Source organism: Suillus fuscotomentosus (genome assembly GCF_016647785.1).
Source record: "Suillus fuscotomentosus strain FC203 chromosome Unknown F5891scaffold_3, whole genome shotgun sequence".
NCBI lineage: Eukaryota > Fungi > Basidiomycota > Agaricomycetes > Boletales > Suillaceae > Suillus > Suillus fuscotomentosus.
The window spans coordinates 1,674,216-1,692,660 of NW_024539515.1; the positions used below are offsets into that span (position 1 = coordinate 1,674,216).

Here is an 18,445-nt window from a genome sequence, read left to right on the forward strand (position 1 = left end):
ACTTCAGTTGAGCACAACGTAGAAATTAGCAAGACTTTGACGCGTCTGAGGACTGTGGGAAAGCAAAGTCTGTCGCATTTTCGGATTGCACCGGGTCCGGAACCTTCTCCACCAACTCGCTGCTCACAAAAAACCATGGCTGTAAGTCAAATAAGCAGTCGAGTGGACGACACAATGCTAACTACGACTTCATTTCTAGTTCGCTAACGCGTTTTACAATACCATCGCGAAGCGCAACAGTACGTGACCCGATACTCTAAGTCATGCGCAGTTCGATTAACTAAATTAAACCTCTAGGCGTCTTCGTCACCTCCATTTTTGCTGGAGCCTTTGCCTTCAACGTAGGCTTTGACGTCGCTGTGACCAATTTCTGGGACCGTTGGAACCAGGGGGTGAGTAGCTGACACATTTAACGCTGCCCGATAACTAACTTTGCTGTCTTTACCCGCATGATTCAGAAACAATGGAAGGACATTCGTTCGAGATACGTCGAGGAAGGATCAGACTCATAGCTTCGCCTAAGTTGGCAAGGGACCTACTTGCATAATGGTTATATTCATCAATAGACTTCTTTCCAAAACTGAGCTGTCGGCGTGTTCTAGAACCTCACCTCGTGTGCTTTCACCGTGAAAATTCGGTGTTGATGCGCTGCGTATCTGCTTCCATTTTTTTCTGTCCAAGCGGTATTCTGGCGACTTGATACGTACGAACTACCACCGTCTACCAATTAAACATCTTCCTGAGCTTCACTTATGGGGGGCGCGCTAAAATGAGAAGTGCATCACAATTGTATTATGAAAATCCACTGCTGTTGATACACTTGGCGCTGCCTATACATGTTCTGTGATTATCTACCAACAACACGGGCGAGCTGGCACCTCCCCAAACTTATAGCGGTCACAAAAAGCTACGGCAATTACAGGAGTCTGTTGGAGAACACAATAATGTAGGGATCGATATCTACGTGTTTGAATATTTGAGTATGCGAGTATATACCTCGGAACACGGCGCTACATAAATGCAAGTGAGGGTGAGGTACAGTCTGGTACAGTGCTAGAATACGACGCTGAATTGTAAAGTGCAAATGAGCATTGGTCTACCGATGATGATAATGATGATGATGATGGAAGACAGACAGAGACAAACAGAAGGCAGTCAAATAGAAATACGGCTGGTGGAATATAGGTAGAAAAACCACATATAACGCGATAGATACCGCATCGACTAAAGAGAAAAGGTGTCACTGGGAACAGAAGACAAGACAGTATCAGGTGGAGAGCATGCCGGGATCTTCATCATCCAAGCGGCTGAAGATTTCATCAAAGATCTCTTTGCCATCAGCAGATAGAGGAGGAAGCTGGTTGGTGTCAGCAGACGGATCATCTCGCGAAGCTTTGATCCTACAAACACGTTCTTCGTTCCAAATGTTCTCGAGGGTTTCCGTAAGGTTCTTCAACCCGAATAAGAACCCGCGATCAGGCTCTTCGGGAAAGTGAGGGGGGAACCGAGCATATATCAGCCCCGTTTCCACATCCACTTCAGCTTGATAACCCTTAGAGCTTGACACCTGATGGATGATATTGCGATCTGTGGGTGGAGGATAAGGAAGCCAATCACGCCCAGTGGTTGTATGAGCGAAATCAACGATGCGGACGTTAACTTCACCACGCTTTCGCTTCCCGCTGGAACGCTTGCCAACTGGTCCAACAAGCAGATCTTCGCTATGACTACGGCGTAATAAGGGCCGCTCGTCACTGGCGCTGGACCGCGTACTGGACCGCTCCAATGACTCTCCACGCTTACTACGGGATGAAGGGTGCTCAAGAGCGCATGTCCTGAACGCTTCTTGCGCCTCACGATCTCCGTCGTAGATAAGGAGGAGACTGCAGCCGTAGAACCTGAAGCCCTTCAGACGATTGATGATCCGAGCGAGAGCATAAAGCTTCTGGAGAAGAATAGGAATCTGCCAGACGAGGAGACGTTCGCCATCTTGCAGGAAAGACGCCAACACTGACTCAAATTCTTCGGCTTTTATATCTCGGCCCCTGTACTTGTCTTGGGTTACGTATGATTGCGTGGCGTTGTTCCACACCTTGAATGCAAACCAGTTTAGTCAACTCTAGATTTCTTACCCATCTATATATATACTAACCTGCATGCCACAGATCCGGACGCCTAGGGGCCTACTCGTCGTGCGGTCACATTTCTTTCGTTGACTCTTCTTTTTGGCGAGCGTCGCGTCCATGCCATACTGTCGTGTCCCCATCTTCAAGTCAAGAACGCACGAGCGTTTTAAGCGACCGGTCAGATCTTCCATACAAATGAAATGGTTTTGACGCGTGATCGAGTTATCAAAGTTGAATGTGGACGGAGGTTTACTGGAAACAGGTGTTACAGGGGTAGAAAACCCGAGAGATCGTGATCGACTTCGATGTCTTTTGAGGCAGGGAGGGAGGTCGAGTTGGTGCTGATCTTCAAGCGTAAGGGAATCCTTATCGCTGGCACTGTCCTGTGCATATATCGAGTCTATAGCAGACTCACTCTGAACACGCGGAAGAAAGGGGAACTGGAGATTTCCTTCCTCTTCTTTCAGCCTCTCTGCTTGTCCCACAGGGTGCCTTCGACGATGTGAGCGAGTACGTCGGGCAGAGGAAATCGGACGACCCTCATGATCAGCCATCTCGCCCTCGTCGTCTGTCTTCGTGGACCACTTGGCGCGATTCCGACGCTGAAACCTACGGAGAATGGTGTTAAAGACGTGATCTTTGAGCTTTGTGTTAACCATCGTTAACCCTGTTCCCCCGAACCAAGTAGGAGTTCCCTGTTGCGGCCCGATTCCCGGTTCGGAATGGAAACGATGCAAGGATGGTGGGTGAATCCCCTCCTGTACTAACGTAGGATGAGCTGAATGGGACTCTGAAAATGGCGTTGGAAGGACGCCTGAACAGCATTCGGGTGAGTTGGAAGGGGTTGGCGGTTCCCCCTCCTGGGAAGGTATGGTAGCCTGACGCAAGAAAGGGCTGCACTTCACTGATGAAGGCTCTGGTCGCACAAGGTTAGGTGTTGATGCAATCACACCGCGTAGACGATCATGTTTCGGCCCGTCAAGATGGAGAACCCATTCAGGAATAATGTGACGATTACGGTCAAGCACCACTTCGGGCATTTCATCGGATGTTTCATGACTTGACATATCATCGTCTTCCAGAAACTGAGATGTCAACCCCTGAGTGGGACAAGAAAGGTAGGAATTAGGTCTGTGATAGTCAGGAGACGGTGGATAGGCAGAATGGTGATGAGGAGTATGCGTATCGGGTACATTCGAATTGGTGGCTGGTAACGAGCCTTTGGATACGCGTCGGTAAGTGACAAGCATCACGCCAAGATAACGTGGAATGAATCCGAGTAAAGGAGGTGCTTCTCGCTCAACAGCTTCATAAAACTGATTCTCTCTCGAAACCAGAGGCTATAGAATATGTTATTAGAAACGGATCATGACAGACCATCACCAGGCATACCTTGCACACGGCACGTTTGGTAAATCTATAGATCGCATTGTGGCCACCGACTTGGTTTCGGAAAGGACGTAGAGGGATATGTGGAAGACTCTCATCTGATGCACCGAATGTCATATTCAGTCCAGGTCACGATTGTAGCTGATTCTGTGCCCGACAAGGGGTCAGCTTTGACCTATTGGAATGAAGACAAGCACTTGTCGACAAGTGCTCGCAGATAGTAATCCTTATGCAGTGGAACAAAGATAGCTGTCGGTGACCTGCAGTGCCGACGAGGAGAGTTTTTGAAGAATGATGAATGACGATATGGACGAGACACGTGCTTTGTCGACTTGTTAGAATGATGACTAATAAGCACAGCAGTCCAACCTTCAGCGCGGTGTGTCTGTTATAAGTCTCCCCAAGTCATTTCAGCACAAAATGCGGAGAATTCATCGAGCGACAAGCATCTTACCTTGTAGGAACGAAAGAATCCTGAATCCAAACGTTAGAACGGACTTTTCTACTTCGCCGTCCAATCACATGGGGTGCCACGGGTCCTAACCTATCGCACGTTCGCTTGCAAACGTACTTCGACAAAATGCACATTGCACACCAGTGTGGTAGGACCGGTGACCTGATCCCGAGTCAGCAAATGAAATCGTTTCTCTGGATCAAACCGAGTAAGCTTCGTTTCGCCGCAGTCATCCCACCTTACTTTTCACCAAGGGCGAATGAGAGCATGCACGGTCTTGCACTGCTTACAACCATGTATTGACTGCGCCCGTGTACATTTAGCCGCACCTTCTCGAACCTCGGGCTAGAACGTGGCCCCCGTTTTCTCACCCACAATTGTCTTCCGTTCTCTTCAATGGTTAGTACGTGTAATCAAGGTGTAGGCAGATGCCGAACTGCTGGCACAAATTCCCCCGTGGGGACCGAGACTCGAGTACGATCTCAGTAAACTCAACATTTTGCAAATTGGATAGGAAAATTCCGAATGCCTGTTTTCAGCCAACCCACCCTTGGATCGTCACCAACTTCCGAGTTCGGCCACTGGCACTGAATCCTTATCAGTGCTCCTTCAGTGAGTTTGCATGAAATCATTGAGTCATCCGCTTCGAGGAGTTAACAACTTGAACTTCCTATTACCACCCATTCATCCTCACTGGTCTGAGATAAATCTGGTGGTTCCATGCACACTGCAGATAAGCTCCGCGGTGCCCTCTCCACCGGCGGCGACACAGCGGATAGTTCGTTCACATCCAGTACTTCATCGGCGTCCATTGTCTTCGTATTCATAGCTGCGAATAGCTATGATCACTCTCACTATGGACATGATAAGTTGATGTGTCAGATACCCGTGCATGTGTGAGTTGAGTAAACTTGTATCTAGATTCTGCCGATTGAAATTTCACATAATCTTATAGAGCGGACCGGTGCGTTTTGGGAGGAACGGGGCAGATCCGAGTTGTGTACGGATGACACGCTGGGGGATGCTGACTACAACTTGGCATTGTGCGTACACTCGGCGAATATCTATGTGCAAAGCCGCCGTTATCTCGAGTCGTGTTTACAGTGGCAAGTAATGGTGTAAAATAGGGTACTGATCTATAGCTTCCACAATGCGCACATTTCGCCATACATGCGTTGTCTTTAGCTTACGCACTACTAAGTATAAGCAGTAGAACCAGCCGGTGTGGCAAAGTGCACTGCCTCCGAGCTCAACTTTTGTTACGGGAACTTCGGCTTCCACACAGATCCTAGTCTACCGTATGAGTGGCATTCAATCTATGCATCAGCGGGTTAGATCGTGCTACAGAGTGCTACAGAGTGCTCCGTAGCACTCTGTAAGCATGTGTAATGAATTACGTTTCTCTGATGGCCATGTATCATAATAATTGTGTTATAGTATTTTTTATTTTGATTAGGTGGTCATAACTGGAGCAGAGGAGGCTGTAGCATATCGACTTGGCCTTGTTTCTCATCCAGCCAACATGTTCCCTTTGCATAGCCCCTGTCAAGTCATCATAATTTACCTACAGTGCAAGATGAATCATTCACCAGTGTGAATGACAAATGAAACATCCAACATCAGAAGACATAATGACATTGGAGGAATCAAATAATATAGGAAGGAGCCCAATGAAGGCTGACATGAGTGATACAGCCTGCCAGTGAGTGATGCAACTCAGAGTACCAGGAATTCTGGGATAGATGAAAAAAGGGCAAGAAGTTGTTTACAAAGATAGCCCCAAGAACAATCATAGTTGACTGTTTAGATACAGATTGAGTCAAACAAGTATTAATTGCACAGATTTGCAGAATCTTAAAATCTACTACAAAAGTGAGAACATAAAGAACTACAAGACCTACTCCAGCAGCCTTGAGAATGTTGAGTAAAATACAAGTAAGTTTAACAATGCAAGTGATCTATTAGAAGCAACATGTAGTGGGATAAGATAGGAGATCAGCATTATTAAAATAAGCATCTCCTCTCCACCAGTTACTGTGCAACAGATACTTAGCCACAAGACTCATGATGTTGAAGAATTGCTTGGCGTGAGAATAGAGAACCTTCCAGAAGATTAACAATATATGAATGAGTCAGATTACTAATAAAGTTCAAACTCCATCAATGACACTATAAATTGAGATATGGGTCCACATTTTATTGTTTCACCCATCAACCAAATACCACTACCATCTCTCAACACCCTCCAGTAATGGCACATCCTTCAAATAGCCCTCCCTCCATTGATAGTGCTCCACCTACTATTTCTAAAACTATACCTTCTGACATTTCTGATGCAAGTGTCCAGTCACAGAGCAATCGTTCTGCTGGACATCATGTGCAATGGTCAGACCCATTAGTATATACTAGAGGCATCCCTGCAAGGCAACCTCAAGGAGCTCATCCTGCATCACCTACTGTCACTCCATCTGTTACCCTCAATCATTCTGCACAGCATGGCACTAGAACCATTGCAGGTGCGATGGAGGATCTGAATTTGGCACCTGCTGCCTCTAGCACCCCATCTGCTTATATGCTACCACACCAAACTTTCCAACCATTACGCTCTCAGCTTACTAGCACACCCCAAGCTGCTCATCAAGGTTCCTCCTTTATTGCTGCACCCAGTAATCCAAATCTGCGCTTCATTTTTTCACGCCGATTACTATTAGCTCAATCTAGGGGATCTCTCAATCCTGTTGGTTCTATTGTCACTGATGATAGTCCTGCTACCTCAGGTAATGTGAGTATGCCTTCAGTGATGTCTGATGCTAAACTTTATACAGAACTCCAGAGCCTAATGCCAGTGCCCAAGCAGCCAAATGGCACTGTGAAATCTACTACTCATGTCACTCCCCCACCCATTCCCACTGTCACGGAAGATGCCATTGACCTTACCCTTGGCAGTGATGAGGAGAACCGTCTATTGCAAAAGCAAGCTAAGAATCAAAAGAGCACACAGAAGCAAAGGAATGTGAGCATTCAAATGTTACTCTTTAAATTTCGAAATCGCACTGACCCTGGAGCATTGCATTCAGACTCAGATCCTATCAACGTCGATCAAAGTCAACACAGCCAAGCGCCGCCTCGACTCAGAATCCAGCGACACCTCCGAAGGCGGTCCTCAAAAGCGCCTAAAGCGAACAGGAGCGCTACAACCTCGTCTCGATTCAGATTCAGCGACGAGTGATATCGATCATATTTCGCCCGGGCCACGCTCGTCAATCGAACCGTCGTCGTCTTCAGGCAGATTTTCGTCCAGCAGTGTTGAAGTTGTCGACGATGTCGTTCTGGACGGTCCGCGATCCATAGTGGATGCGCACAACAACCATGCAGAGCCTTCCGTCTCCCTTAATGATACTCAAGCACCAAGGCATTCGGCTCGGGGGAGTGGGGTTTCAGTTGTAATGCGCAGCTACAGAAGGCCGGCTCCGGGTGGGAGTGCCGTAGCGTCGAGCAGCAGGACCAGGGTGGAGGACATGGAGGTGTCAGACGACGAGGTCGAAACCGGTGATCCTCAGCGAGCACTGTCCTATGCGAGTGTGATCTCCCAAAAAGTGCGTATGTGGGCGGGAAAGTTGAAGGGAATCTCCCGTGCGCATATAGATGCTCTATTCGAAGATGACGTAGTGCGTGTTTCTCTGTTGCAGTCGTGGTGATGAACGCTAACTTACACACTTTTCGGAAACAGGAGATTATGTCCAAAGACCAGATTTTGAAGTTGCTGAAAGACATCGACCAGAACAAGGACTGGGCTACTCGTGCGGAAGTCCAGGAGACTCGTCTTGAAAGGTACCTGATTGCTGTGGTGACCGACCATTTAGTGAATGGAACGGAAGCCTACAAGCTCGCAGTGCGCATCCTAGACAACTTTGCGCAGAGGTTCCGCGGTGAGAGATATCCACGAACACGTAGGTGAAGGTGAAGGGAGGAGAACAGGTTACTCGTGGGATTGATGCTGCGGAATCCTGGCGTGGACGTGGTGGAACGAGTTATAAAATTTTCGCAGGTGCCAGCACTCTCATTAGGGGTACGGCCGACGGTTGACAGGCGTTTGTCCGCTTTTGACGTGTGTCGTTGTTTCGTTGTTTCATATTCGTTGTTTCTGCTTTTTTTGCTGTGCTTTGTGATGTTTTCTGCTTTCAAGTCACACATGCTCTTTGTGGTTTTGTTTCTCAAACGTTGTGTTCTCTGCTTTCATACACATACTCTTGTTGTGGTTTTATTTCTCGAACGTTGACGTTCGCTGTTTTGTGTACTTGATTGTACCTTTTGCTCTCTTCAAGTTGCTATATACCTTCAACATGTTCCTTCCGATTGGCTACTCCCCTTTTTGCATTGGCTAACGTCTCACGAACTTCTGCGTACAATGAGACCTGTGAAATTCTGATCTATAGTCCTATGAATCATAACCATGCTTCTATGAGGATCATATGTTACTGCCGAGTCAAATTATCGCATGAACTATAGTGGGCTGGTAAAAGTAGGTCATGAAAAAGTGTAGAGACGAAGACGTGAAACGTATGCAATGACCAAGGTGTGGGAAATGAACGGCGTTTATGCTAGCAAACCATGTCTATCCGGCGCTTCTTCATCGCGGGACCCTCATCAGCCGAATCAACGTCGTCTACAACGATGATAGGGGATTCGCTACGAGGGGAAGGTGCGGATGAAGTTATTGGCACAGGCACAGGAGGCTTTTCTGCGACACTGACAGCAACGCTCTCAGCAGTCGGCGGATGGGCAGCTGGTGCTTGAGATTGGGCACTCTCGAAATCCGGCACCGTGACTAGTTGAGGCGTCCGTGATGGGAGTGGCATAGTGGTAAACGGCCCACCTGTTGGAGGGACTTTGTTGTCACGAGATCCAGGCAGGCCCCCGCGACCACCTCTCGCGCGTTTCGTCCGCCCGCGTCCACGCGTCATTTTCTCCTTCAGATATCGCACTATATGACCTTGTAATATTTCTAGAGCTTTCTGGGCACCAAGCGCCTCGAGCTCTCTGAGCTGCTCTGGAGACAGATGCGAAAAGATCGTGGGAGATAGTATGAGGGTATTATTATGAAGAATGATAGGTTGTGCCTGCTCAGGGTTCGAGGATGAAGGATGCGAAGCTGGAACAGGTCCAACAATGATGGGTAGGCAAACAGATGCCGGTAATGCTGAGAAGGGTGCAGATGCCGCGCTAGATGTCGCACATGCGGAAGATTCCGACGAAGGAGTCGATGCTAGTGCAGGAGCCACATGCGGAGATGAGGCTCCTGGTGCTGGATGCACTATTGAAGTGAGCTTGGATGTCGTGAAAGGCTCTGATTTAATAATGGGTGTAGTTGTAAAAGGACTCGCAAGGGGGACTGTTGTCAACGGATTTGTGTGCGGTATAGAGGTGTTAGAAGACTTGAATGGCAGCGGCGTTGATGTTAGCGGCGGCGGAAGAGTAACGCCTTTTATGTCGCCCTTGACGCTGCGCTTGAGTGCAGGTTCTAGAGGCGCTGCCCTCTCCTTCTTCCTGCCCTTTCCGTCTTTACCACCCGTACTTGACGATGCAGCTTGTGATCTGGCTTCTTGCTCCTCGAAGGTGTGTTCATATTGTTCGTCCACGGACCAATAAAATCCCTTCCCTCGCTCTCCAGAACTCCTCTCCATCTTCTTGAATGCACGGCCGGATGATAAATTGTGTCGAACAGAGTTCTGAAAAGAGGTGAGCCATTGGAGTGTCAGGTGCAATGTCAGAGATAAGATAGCTCACCTCCCATCCTGCACCCTCATTGTACCGGTACCAGTCATAAGTCTCCATCATCCACGAGCATATATCCTGCAGCGTCGCCTTGCCACCCATTGCTTTAATAGCTCGATAACAGAGCTGAGCGTATGTGAATTGAGGTTTTGGGGGCATAACCTCTGGCTTTGGTATAGGCAGGTCTGATTTCTTGCGCTTTTTGGGCGCGGTCTTTACCCTGGGTATACTGTTCGTATTTGGGAGCTGTGGGTCTGGCGACTTTGGCGGCGGTACTGGTACGGAGACGGGGGGCGGCGAATTCGAGGGAAGAGAGGAAGGGGGTGATATAGACGTAATATCGACAGAGGGTGAACGTGCACGCTGCACTGATGAATTTGAACTCGGGGATGGCGAGTCCTCCGGTGCTGGAGGGGGCGGGAGCACGAAATGGAAGGTCCTAGAAGCTATTTGTATTTGAGACCTGATCCACGGTTAGACACGCTCCCGGCTCATGAGATATCAAATACAGACCTCTCCCCCAAAGGAACTCTGCTACCGCTGCCAGACCAAACACCGTCCACCCAAGCGCCGTTTCTGCCTACGACGACGAGAACAAAGCGCTCCTCGTCCTCCTCGTACTCGATCTTGGCATGGAGCCTGGATACACTCTTGAGGGGTCCCAAATCGACATCAACAGGACTGTTGTCGCCAGCAGATGTAGATGCATTGGGTACGCAGCGTCGTCCAATAGTGACTGTCAGGGTCTGAAGATAGAAAGTGATGTTTGGGAAGACAAGAGAATAATATGCGCTGATCTTTGCTGTAGAGTCATCTGGAGGAGGAGAATTACGAAGGACGTCGATGTTGTCCATCTGAGAGTCCAGCGCTGCAAGGGCTGTCAAGGACATTACTTATTGTTGGAGTCGGCGAGTGTCGGTGAGACTGACGTTACTTAACACGGGGTCAAACAAGAAAAATGACCCCTCGATTTCACATTATGTAATTTCAATACTCAACCAAGGGCACACTGGCAGTGTGCTACAACCATGTCGCGAATGACAGAGAAAGCACAGAATGAAATATCTTCTCTAGCCGACAGAAATTTAGACAGCACAGACTCTGATCTGCGTTACATGGCATATGCTGCTCGTCTCAGGACTGCAGTTCGTGCCGGCAGTCGTTACATTGCATATGTACGTTTCTTCGCATCACTCGACTTACTTTTGTTCGTGGTGAAGACTGATCATAGACTAGTGATGTCGGAGAGGCATTTCGTCCCGTAGTACCTCCTTCCATAGTTACTGCATGCTACGGTATTTCATGGCTATATCTGGCTGGGTGCGTGCCGTCTCATTAATCTGTGTGCCGACTAGTGACGAGCCATGCTATCATAATACCAGCGACGTGAGCTACGAAGCGTATAAGACTCATAGACGCGGACCCAGCCCCATAGAAGCCGCCCATTTCTCAGAGCCGACAAGAGTAGGTATGGTGGCCGTCAAACGTGCGGTTTTCCAATCCGTAGCATCAATGTACGTGCACGTTCCTAATTATTACGCCCTTTCGTTGCGATCGTTCTCATTGGATGATCCCATTACGCACAGGGCGTTACCCGCATTCACAATTCATACGGCCGTCAACCAAGCAAAAAAAGCTTTCACGAACGTGCAAAACAAGAGATTGAAGACGTGGGGTCCAACTATCAGTGGACTTGCTATCGTTCCTTTCCTGCCGTACATATTTGATCACCCCGTTGAGACGGCAACGGACAAGGCGTTCGAGTGGATAGAGAAGAGGCTCATTGAAAGTCAGGACACTAGAGAGAAGCCATAATCGTAGTAATTATTCCACTTCTCTTATCTACTGTTTACTCTATGCATCGATATGCTGTCTCTAAAGATTGTTGTCTCCACTAACAGAGTCAGGACTTCCCTATCACTCTGATCATCTGAGAAGTTGATGCTGTTCGTTATTCCTCGGGGTTCACGCCTTCTCTTTATTTACCTTCGAACGCCGGACCCAGGCCGCCTTTCCTGGGACCGGACAGCTAATTCCGAAGTGGGTCCCATGATCAGGAGAGTTCGTTGACCATGCTGACATCGAACTTCGAAGCCTGCACAATCCAGGCAAGTAGTAATTATATAATAGGGAGAACAAACACAAATACTGTTATTTGACAAATGGACTGATGGTCAGCGCAGAGCAAAGCACATAAATATACAATGCACCATGCCATCTATGCAATTAAATCGTATGATTGTAACTTCCTACTCGTGATCAGATAACGATGTTATGTGCGGTATGTTACAGTGTAGTGCGACCGAGTGCGAGTGGAATCGAGCTGATGGAGCTTGGCGGAATAACTCCTACTTCTGTCACAACTGCCGTGATACTTGAAGGAGGTGTCAGGTCGTAAAGCGGATTGAGGATTTCTAGATTGAGCTGTTTGTTGAGGGTAAGTGTATCCCTCGACCGAGTGAGGGGGAAGGACGAAAATATATCGCCAGCTGGTGCTACAGGGTCTTAATATTAGTTTGAGATGAAGGATACCGACTACGAGAAACGTACCGAGCTCGTTCTTGGTAAAACTATCTAGCTGGATTGTTTCGGCAAACTTGTATGTCTCGCAGCAAACGACGACAGGAACGCTGTGCTGTTTTGCCATCATAGCTACGAGGGCCGTGCCTGCACGGGAAAATACGGCGCCGTTCGAATGTAGGGAGTGAGCGCCCACTAAGACTGTCGACACCTCTGTGATGACAGATCCAATGGATGGCAGAAGGAGGTAAGTGCAGGGAATGCCCATGGCAGAAAGTACGGAGAGAAGCTTCTTGCCTATTCCGTAGGCCACAGTATGAGATTACAAACGGGGCTATGATAATAGGGCCTCTTGCCTTCTAGCATTGGCCGGGAATCGACGACCACAACCGAGAATTGCTTCCCATCATCCCACGCACCTACCAGAACTTGTTCTACAACTGAAGATCTGAGCAAATGACTATGAGCGGATGATAACGGGAAAATGTGAATCTTGTTACCGAGCATACGTCAGAATGACGTCTCCGTCTTTGATCTTGGTCCCTGCAGTCTCTTGAATAACTTGATCTGCTATGGTAATTCGTTCGCTGATATAATCATCTATCTTTTGACAAAGGAGATTTTTTGCCTGAAGAGTGAATGAGTCCACGTATGATAGGAACAAATGATTGAGACCGACATCCTGCTCCGGGAGGTCGATATCCGATCCACTGATCTCTAATTTGAGCTCCCGAATGGCATTACCCATAGTGACAGACATGGGGCGGGCAGACACAAGATGAGTGATTTGAGGCGAAAGATGTGTCAAGAGATGCCTCGAGAGCGTATTGTTAGGAGGAGTGACATAGTCTTGTATCACCTTGATAAACGTCAGCAATGTTCGGTAGACCAGGACGATCGTAATGTACAGTTTTAAAGGCAGTCAGGGTGGCAATACAACGCGCATTTGCCCCTACGATCTTGAACTCCGAAAACTGCAATCCGAGGCGGATGATAGCGGGGTGTATATCTCCCTTACTAGGGCCAGGGGGTTTGGGGAGGCCAAAATGGGAGAATATCCGCAAACCACGAGCAGAGTCATCGGATGTGGTTTCTTTTGTGTCCTTCGTTGGTTTTCCATCAGGACCTTTTCCACCCTTCTTGACTGAAGCACTAGTGCTTGCAGCAGGTGGTGCGCCTTTCTTCACCTGAGCGGAATTCTGATTAGATCCACCAGGTTGGGGACCAGCTGCTTTAGTAGCAGCCTTTGCAGCTCTCTGACGCTCTTGTTGTTCGCGTCTCTCCGTTTTGGTCATCTGCTTTTGAGACTTGGGGGGCTGATTCTGGGCCTGAGATGATGATGCTTCGGCATGAGATTGAGCAGGAGCGAGCTTGATCGTGGATTTAGATGGAAGAGCGGACATTGTAATAGTTGCAGTTGCGCTCATCGTTTCAGCAGAATATTTGACGAAGTCAAAGGGTTAATGATCAGAGGAACAGTAGACATTACATTCAACTTTGCTTGATCGTTTCCAATCGTACCGAGTCATAGTCTGGGGAACGTGGGAACTTTAATTACATCAGCTTATATTCTCACGGCCATCATTTTGCTTTGTCGTGGCAGTCGGCGCGCCGACGCTAGAGTCCTTGCTCGTGGACGATCACATTATAATCTTCGTTTATATCGGAATTACGGTACAATGGTATGTTCTCTAAAACTTGCGAATTGGGCTTTCATTGACCTTGTTTATAGGGCGTTCCCGCACTGTTCCGTTGGTTGAGCAAGAAATATCCGAAAATTGGTGAGCAACCGGTGCTTAACCGGTATCTGCTTGGCTAACAGTTACCAGTATCATCTGTCGCTGAAGCGGAGGAGGAGGAAGTTCTCGACGCAGCTGGGGATCCTATTAAACTTCCCGTTGACATCACACAACCTAACCCCAATGGCGAGGAATTCGACAGCTTATACCTGGATATGAACGGTATCGTGAGTGATGGTAGTAAATACATTTTTCGTGCTGACCATCCGCACGTACACAGGTTCATCCCTGTACTCATCCCGAAGGCAAAGTACGCATACTTCGTTCTATAAATTTGCTTTACTCCCTGACTCGTCTTCCGCAGCCGGCTCCCGAAACGGAGGAGGAAATGATGCTTGAAGTGTTCAAATACACTAACAGAGTGGTTAACATGGTGCGGCCGCGCAAACTTCTTTTCATGGCTATTGGTGCGCTTTACATTTATGTTGTCTCATACCACGAACTTACTGCAGAGTGCAATTAGACGGCGTTGCACCTCGTGCCAAGATGAATCAACAGCGGAGTAGACGGTTCAGGACTGCTCAAGAAGCAAAAGACAAGGCGGAAGCTCATAAACTTGCTGTCGCTGAGTGGGAAGGTACGTTGTTCTCAGAGCCAATCTATGCTGTATTTCTGACCGATTTCATCATTGCAGCTATGGGTAAGATTATTACCGATGACGAGAAAAACAAGGAATCTTGGGACTCTAACGCTATCACACCCGGTACGCCGTTTATGGACCTTTTAACAGCGTCGTTACGGTACTGGGTTGTGGAGAAGATGAATACTGATCCAGGGTGGAAAGATGTACGTAGTGAACGTTTCCTAGGGATCCTTCTGACTCATTTCTGGTATAGCTGCAAGTCATCATCTCGGATGCAAGTGTGCCTGGAGAAGGAGAGCATAAGATTATGGACTTCATACGCAGACAACGCACAAATCCTGGTCATGAACCTAATACTCGACATGTAATTTATGGTTTGGTGGGTTGATTTCCAGCTATCGTGCTTTGTGTTATTGATCGTATGTTCAGGATGCTGATCTCATTATGCTCGCCCTCGCGACCCATGAACCATATTTCCGAGTACTTCGGGAAGATGTGTTTGCGCAAGACAAAGGTTCCGGGTGCCGAATGTGTGGACAAGAAGGTCACTATGCCGCTCAATGTACAGCACTGAAATCAGAGATTAAAAAGCCTCCTCCACCGGAAAAAAAACCGTTCATTTTCCTCGATGTCGCCATTCTGCGCGAGTATCTGGAATCCGAGTTGAATGTGAACAATACGCCCTTCCCTTTCGATTTGGAACAAGCTATTGATGACTGGGTGTTACTCATATTCTTTGTCGGCAACGATTTCTTGCCGCATTTGCCGTCACTTGAGATTCGCGAAGGAGCGATTGATACTCTTTTGAGGATCTGGAAGATGGAGTTACCCAGAATGGGTGGATATCTGACGAACCATGGTCAACTAGTGCTTAGTCGTGCGCAGATCATATTAGAGGGACTGGCGCGACGAGAAGATGAGATCTTCCGTAAGCGACAAGAGAGTGAGTATCTGTGATGTGATCCGTCAACGCCTTAGAGACTTACCATATCTCAGCTGAGCAACGCCAAGATCAAGAGGCGAAACGTCGTAGGATTGAAAAGTCTGGGTCTGGAGAGAACGCCGCGGGCGATATTCAGTTCGCCGCTCCGTCTGCGAAACTTGGTCTGACTGCATCCACTACATCATTATCATCTCTTCCTCAACGTGCAGATAATGCTTTTGCTGCCAAGGCCGACTCTATTGGTCTCGGAGCGCCGCGTAATGCTCAGTCTCTTGAAGTTGCTCCAGTTGCAGCGCAAGCACTGGCTGGTTCGAATCGTGATGTAGTTGCCAATCGAGCTGCTATACGGATGGCGAACATGAGTGCTGCAGAGATGCTCAAGGCTGAGCTATCTGGACTCATTCCTGTGAAACAGAGTGCTTCTGCTTCTAAACCTGAGCCGGTTGTTCCTACGCCTCCACCCAAAACAGACGCTGAGCTTATGGATGACGGAGATATTCCGGGTCTTGGGAATGCTTCATCAGCACTTGAATTCGTTGATGATGGGGCTGGTGACATGGATGTCGAGCCCAATGATCCTGTAACTCTTCCAGCTGATGAGCCTGTAACACCTATCGTTGGTGTCAAGCGGAAGCTTGAAGATATCGAGGGAGAGGATACCGATGAAGTAGCTGGCATTGATGAGGAGTCGTCTGAAGATAACGAAGATGCGTCTTACGCCCTGGTAGTCAGGGCCGATGGCTCAGTTGAGCAGGCCGATAACGTGAGGTATGAAAATGCTGTGAAATCATGCGATGCTGTGAATAACATTTCCTCAGATTGTATGATCCCGGGTATAAGAAGCGATACTATCAGCAAAAGTTTGGCATATCAGAAAATGATAATGATTTCCGTAGAAAGTGGGCGCTTTTGTTATTGATTTCTGCACAAACTTGGCTGACTCTGCTGTGCAAAGGCTAACAAAACACTATGTAGAAGGTATTGCGTGGGTTCTGCATTACTACTATCAAGGGGTGAGCTCCGTCCGCCGATTTGCCTTTATTTGCTGACTCGGTAGTAGCCCCCCTCGTGGCAATGGTATTACCCATATCATTTTGCGCCTTTCGCGTCGGACTTCGAAGATTTGGAAAACATGCAACTCGATTTTACTCTCGGACAGCCATTCAAACCGTACGAGCAACTTATGGGTGTTTTCCCCCCTGCTAGGTACGTCCACATTGAGTATTAATTTTACTACATGGCTCACCAGTATCGTCAGTCGCAAGCACATACCTGAAGTCTTCCACGATCTCATGACAAACGAAGAATCTCCAATTCATGATTTCTACCCATCAACTTTCCAGATCGATATGAATGGGAAGAAGATGCTGTGGCAAGGTGTTGCTCTGTTGCCTTTCATAGACGAGAAAAGGTTATTAGATGCGATGGCCGAGCACTACCCTAAGCTCACTGAGGATGAAGCCCGAAGAAATAGCTGGGGTCAAAATGTCATATTTGTCGCCGATGAACATTCAATATATCCGTTCTTCGAGGGATTATATGGCAAGCGCAAGGAGAAAGAGGTACGCCGTCAGTTTGACCAGAATCGGTTTTGTTACTGACTACAACTACTCAGCCCCAACTCATACCTACCAACCTGTCCAAGGGCATTAGCGGTAGTGTTCTACCAAACCCCGATTGTTTACCTGGCTCGACGTATTACTCCCCTTTGAGTTCCATGGACCTGCAAGATATTAAAAATGATCGTTCTCTCTCCGCATTATACTACTTCCCAAAGCAACTCTCTCCCCATCGATCGATGTTTCTTCCAGGGGTTATAAAACCTGCAAGACAGCTTACTAGTGAGGATCTAGCTCGGAGGGGCCGAGGACATGGCCGAGGGGGCGGTATGGATCGTGGCGGTCGCGGACGAGGTGGTTATCAGAACGGCTCTTACAACAACGGACATGGGTATGGCAGCGCCCATGGCCAATCACAAACTCCGACATCATACGTCTCCTCGTACACCACCACTCAGTCTCGAACACCGTACACTCAAGGGCCCCAGCAAGGATTCGGAGGCTATGGCTCCAATGGACGGCCACCAATTCAAAATTATGGTAATAATTATCCTGGTCAGTCGCGTGGTGGTCCACCCCCTCGAGGAGGTGCCCCTCCCTCGCGTGGAATGCTACCAAGTCGCGGTGGCCCTCCCCGCGGTGGTCCTCCCCGTGGCGGCCCTCCTCGTGGCGGTAGTTCCGGGTATGGAGGTTCTACGTCCTATGCTCAAACCGCTCATCAACCGGGATATAGCCGTGGAGGCTATTCTGGTGGGTACGGTGGCAGCAGTGGAGGGTATGGTGGACAGGCGAACAGTGGTTACGGGGGCTACGGTGGGCAGGCAAGCCGAGGTGGCTATGGTGGTTCAGGAGGACAAGACAACGGCGGCAGTTACATGGGTTATGGAAACCAGAATGGCGGACAGGCTCGTGGTGGCTATGGAGGTGGCTACAATGGAGGAGGTTATCAGAACCCTTCGAGGGGCCGAGCCCGAGGATTCTAGAGTAACTTATTTGCATACTACGTCGTTAATATTTTCCTTGGGAGATACTTTGTATTTTAGACCATCGATATATATATTTCTCTGCTTTCTCTCTGATTATTCTGATTATACCAACAAGTGTTCCGTTTACGTGGGGCGTATTGTCTCGTGAATTATAACAAGACGTGTCTGTATAGTATGCTCGCAGTCGTCTTTTATTCTTGCAAACCGCGAGTGCTCGAATGGCTCGTCGACATCGCACTCTCAATAGTGCCGTTTAAAGCTGACCATGTGCCCAGAAGACGCGCAAAAGATTGTCGCATGGATACTTGAGG

The 18,445-nt window shown here is 48.3% G+C and overlaps 7 protein-coding genes across 7 annotated transcripts; 4 read left to right on the forward strand and 3 right to left on the reverse strand.

Annotated features, from left to right (window-relative positions):
- Window positions 1–135: 135 nt before the first annotated feature.
- F5891DRAFT_1181755 (ubiquinol-cytochrome C reductase UQCRX/QCR9-like protein) lies at window positions 136–512 on the forward strand (the record flags this gene model as incomplete). Its single annotated transcript, XM_041366059.1, has 4 exons — window positions 136–141; window positions 200–239; window positions 298–392; window positions 459–512. 4 exons carry the CDS (start codon window positions 136–138, stop codon window positions 510–512), a joined length of 195 nt encoding a protein of 64 aa, XP_041233054.1.
- A 755-nt stretch (window positions 513–1,267) lies between these two features.
- F5891DRAFT_1137280 (SAICAR synthase-like protein) lies at window positions 1,268–3,905 on the reverse strand (the record flags this gene model as incomplete). The annotated part of the gene is made up of 3 exons (XM_041364829.1): window positions 3,519–3,905; window positions 2,153–3,466; window positions 1,268–2,092 (listed from the first exon to the last, which is right to left on the reverse strand). The coding sequence occupies exons 1-3, from the start codon at window positions 3,630–3,632 to the stop codon at window positions 1,268–1,270; spliced, it is 2,253 nt and encodes a 750-aa protein (XP_041233055.1). The 5' UTR covers window positions 3,633–3,905.
- A 2,280-nt stretch (window positions 3,906–6,185) lies between these two features.
- F5891DRAFT_1001928 (uncharacterized protein) lies at window positions 6,186–8,412 on the forward strand. The gene is made up of 3 exons (XM_041360212.1): window positions 6,186–6,982; window positions 7,035–7,637; window positions 7,700–8,412. Exons 1-3 carry the CDS (start codon window positions 6,221–6,223, stop codon window positions 7,925–7,927), a joined length of 1,593 nt encoding a protein of 530 aa, XP_041233056.1. The 5' UTR covers window positions 6,186–6,220; the 3' UTR covers window positions 7,928–8,412.
- Window positions 8,413–10,667, reverse strand: F5891DRAFT_1001930 (uncharacterized protein). Its single transcript, XM_041360213.1, has 3 exons — window positions 10,258–10,667; window positions 9,757–10,207; window positions 8,413–9,698 (listed from the first exon to the last, which is right to left on the reverse strand). The coding sequence occupies exons 1-3, from the start codon at window positions 10,632–10,634 to the stop codon at window positions 8,571–8,573; spliced, it is 1,956 nt and encodes a 651-aa protein (XP_041233057.1). The 5' UTR covers window positions 10,635–10,667; the 3' UTR covers window positions 8,413–8,570.
- A 79-nt stretch (window positions 10,668–10,746) lies between these two features.
- Window positions 10,747–11,664, forward strand: F5891DRAFT_1001935 (mitochondrial 18 KDa protein-domain-containing protein). Its single transcript, XM_041360214.1, has 4 exons — window positions 10,747–10,919; window positions 10,976–11,064; window positions 11,127–11,258; window positions 11,331–11,664. Exons 1-4 carry the CDS (start codon window positions 10,773–10,775, stop codon window positions 11,557–11,559), a joined length of 597 nt encoding a protein of 198 aa, XP_041233058.1. The 5' UTR covers window positions 10,747–10,772; the 3' UTR covers window positions 11,560–11,664.
- Window positions 11,665–11,769: 105 nt separating this feature from the next.
- Window positions 11,770–13,788, reverse strand: F5891DRAFT_1001938 (uncharacterized protein). Its single transcript, XM_041360215.1, has 6 exons — window positions 13,173–13,788; window positions 12,944–13,123; window positions 12,765–12,892; window positions 12,621–12,712; window positions 12,295–12,561; window positions 11,770–12,239 (listed from the first exon to the last, which is right to left on the reverse strand). The coding sequence occupies exons 1-6, from the start codon at window positions 13,689–13,691 to the stop codon at window positions 12,031–12,033; spliced, it is 1,395 nt and encodes a 464-aa protein (XP_041233059.1). The 5' UTR covers window positions 13,692–13,788; the 3' UTR covers window positions 11,770–12,030.
- A 74-nt stretch (window positions 13,789–13,862) lies between these two features.
- On the forward strand, window positions 13,863–18,227 carry F5891DRAFT_373872 (exoribonuclease 2). Its single transcript, XM_041371604.1, has 15 exons — window positions 13,863–13,946; window positions 13,997–14,045; window positions 14,094–14,230; window positions 14,284–14,313; window positions 14,368–14,470; window positions 14,527–14,640; window positions 14,698–14,849; window positions 14,900–15,025; window positions 15,076–15,589; window positions 15,643–16,357; window positions 16,408–16,488; window positions 16,545–16,602; window positions 16,650–16,795; window positions 16,848–17,151; window positions 17,205–18,227. The coding sequence occupies exons 1-15, from the start codon at window positions 13,944–13,946 to the stop codon at window positions 18,129–18,131; spliced, it is 3,459 nt and encodes a 1,152-aa protein (XP_041233060.1). The 5' UTR covers window positions 13,863–13,943; the 3' UTR covers window positions 18,132–18,227.
- The last annotated feature ends 218 nt before the right edge of the window (window positions 18,228–18,445 follow it).

What these genes read in the sequence shown, in the direction of transcription:
- F5891DRAFT_1001928 (XM_041360212.1), top strand. Translation starts at nt 6,221, where the DNA reads ATGGCACATCCTTCAAATAGCCCTCCCTCCATTGATAGTGCTCCACCT. An exon ending in GCACACAGAAGCAAAGGAAT is followed by an intron (nt 6,983 to 7,034) that starts GTGAGCATTCAA and finishes CTGACCCTGGAG; the next exon opens with CATTGCATTCAGACTCAGAT. An exon ending in CTCTATTCGAAGATGACGTA is followed by an intron (nt 7,638 to 7,699) that starts GTGCGTGTTTCT and finishes TTTCGGAAACAG; the next exon opens with GAGATTATGTCCAAAGACCA.
- F5891DRAFT_1001930 (XM_041360213.1), bottom strand. Translation starts at nt 10,634, where the DNA reads ATGTCCTTGACAGCCCTTGCAGCGCTGGACTCTCAGATGGACAACATC. An exon ending in AGAGTTCCTTTGGGGGAGAG is followed by an intron (nt 10,208 to 10,257) that starts GTCTGTATTTGA and finishes ACCGTGGATCAG; the next exon opens with GTCTCAAATACAAATAGCTT. An exon ending in ATGAGGGTGCAGGATGGGAG is followed by an intron (nt 9,699 to 9,756) that starts GTGAGCTATCTT and finishes ACCTCTTTTCAG; the next exon opens with AACTCTGTTCGACACAATTT.
- F5891DRAFT_1001935 (XM_041360214.1), top strand. Translation starts at nt 10,773, where the DNA reads ATGTCGCGAATGACAGAGAAAGCACAGAATGAAATATCTTCTCTAGCC. An exon ending in TCATGGCTATATCTGGCTGG is followed by an intron (nt 11,065 to 11,126) that starts GTGCGTGCCGTC and finishes TCATAATACCAG; the next exon opens with CGACGTGAGCTACGAAGCGT. An exon ending in TTCCAATCCGTAGCATCAAT is followed by an intron (nt 11,259 to 11,330) that starts GTACGTGCACGT and finishes CATTACGCACAG; the next exon opens with GGCGTTACCCGCATTCACAA.
- F5891DRAFT_1001938 (XM_041360215.1), bottom strand. Translation starts at nt 13,691, where the DNA reads ATGAGCGCAACTGCAACTATTACAATGTCCGCTCTTCCATCTAAATCC. An exon ending in CCCTGACTGCCTTTAAAACT is followed by an intron (nt 13,124 to 13,172) that starts GTACATTACGAT and finishes ACGTTTATCAAG; the next exon opens with GTGATACAAGACTATGTCAC. An exon ending in TTCCCGGCCAATGCTAGAAG is followed by an intron (nt 12,562 to 12,620) that starts GCAAGAGGCCCT and finishes CCTACGGAATAG; the next exon opens with GCAAGAAGCTTCTCTCCGTA.
- F5891DRAFT_373872 (XM_041371604.1), top strand. An exon ending in TGCTGTCGCTGAGTGGGAAG is followed by an intron (nt 14,641 to 14,697) that starts GTACGTTGTTCT and finishes TCATCATTGCAG; the next exon opens with CTATGGGTAAGATTATTACC. An exon ending in GAGCAGGCCGATAACGTGAG is followed by an intron (nt 16,358 to 16,407) that starts GTATGAAAATGC and finishes ACATTTCCTCAG; the next exon opens with ATTGTATGATCCCGGGTATA.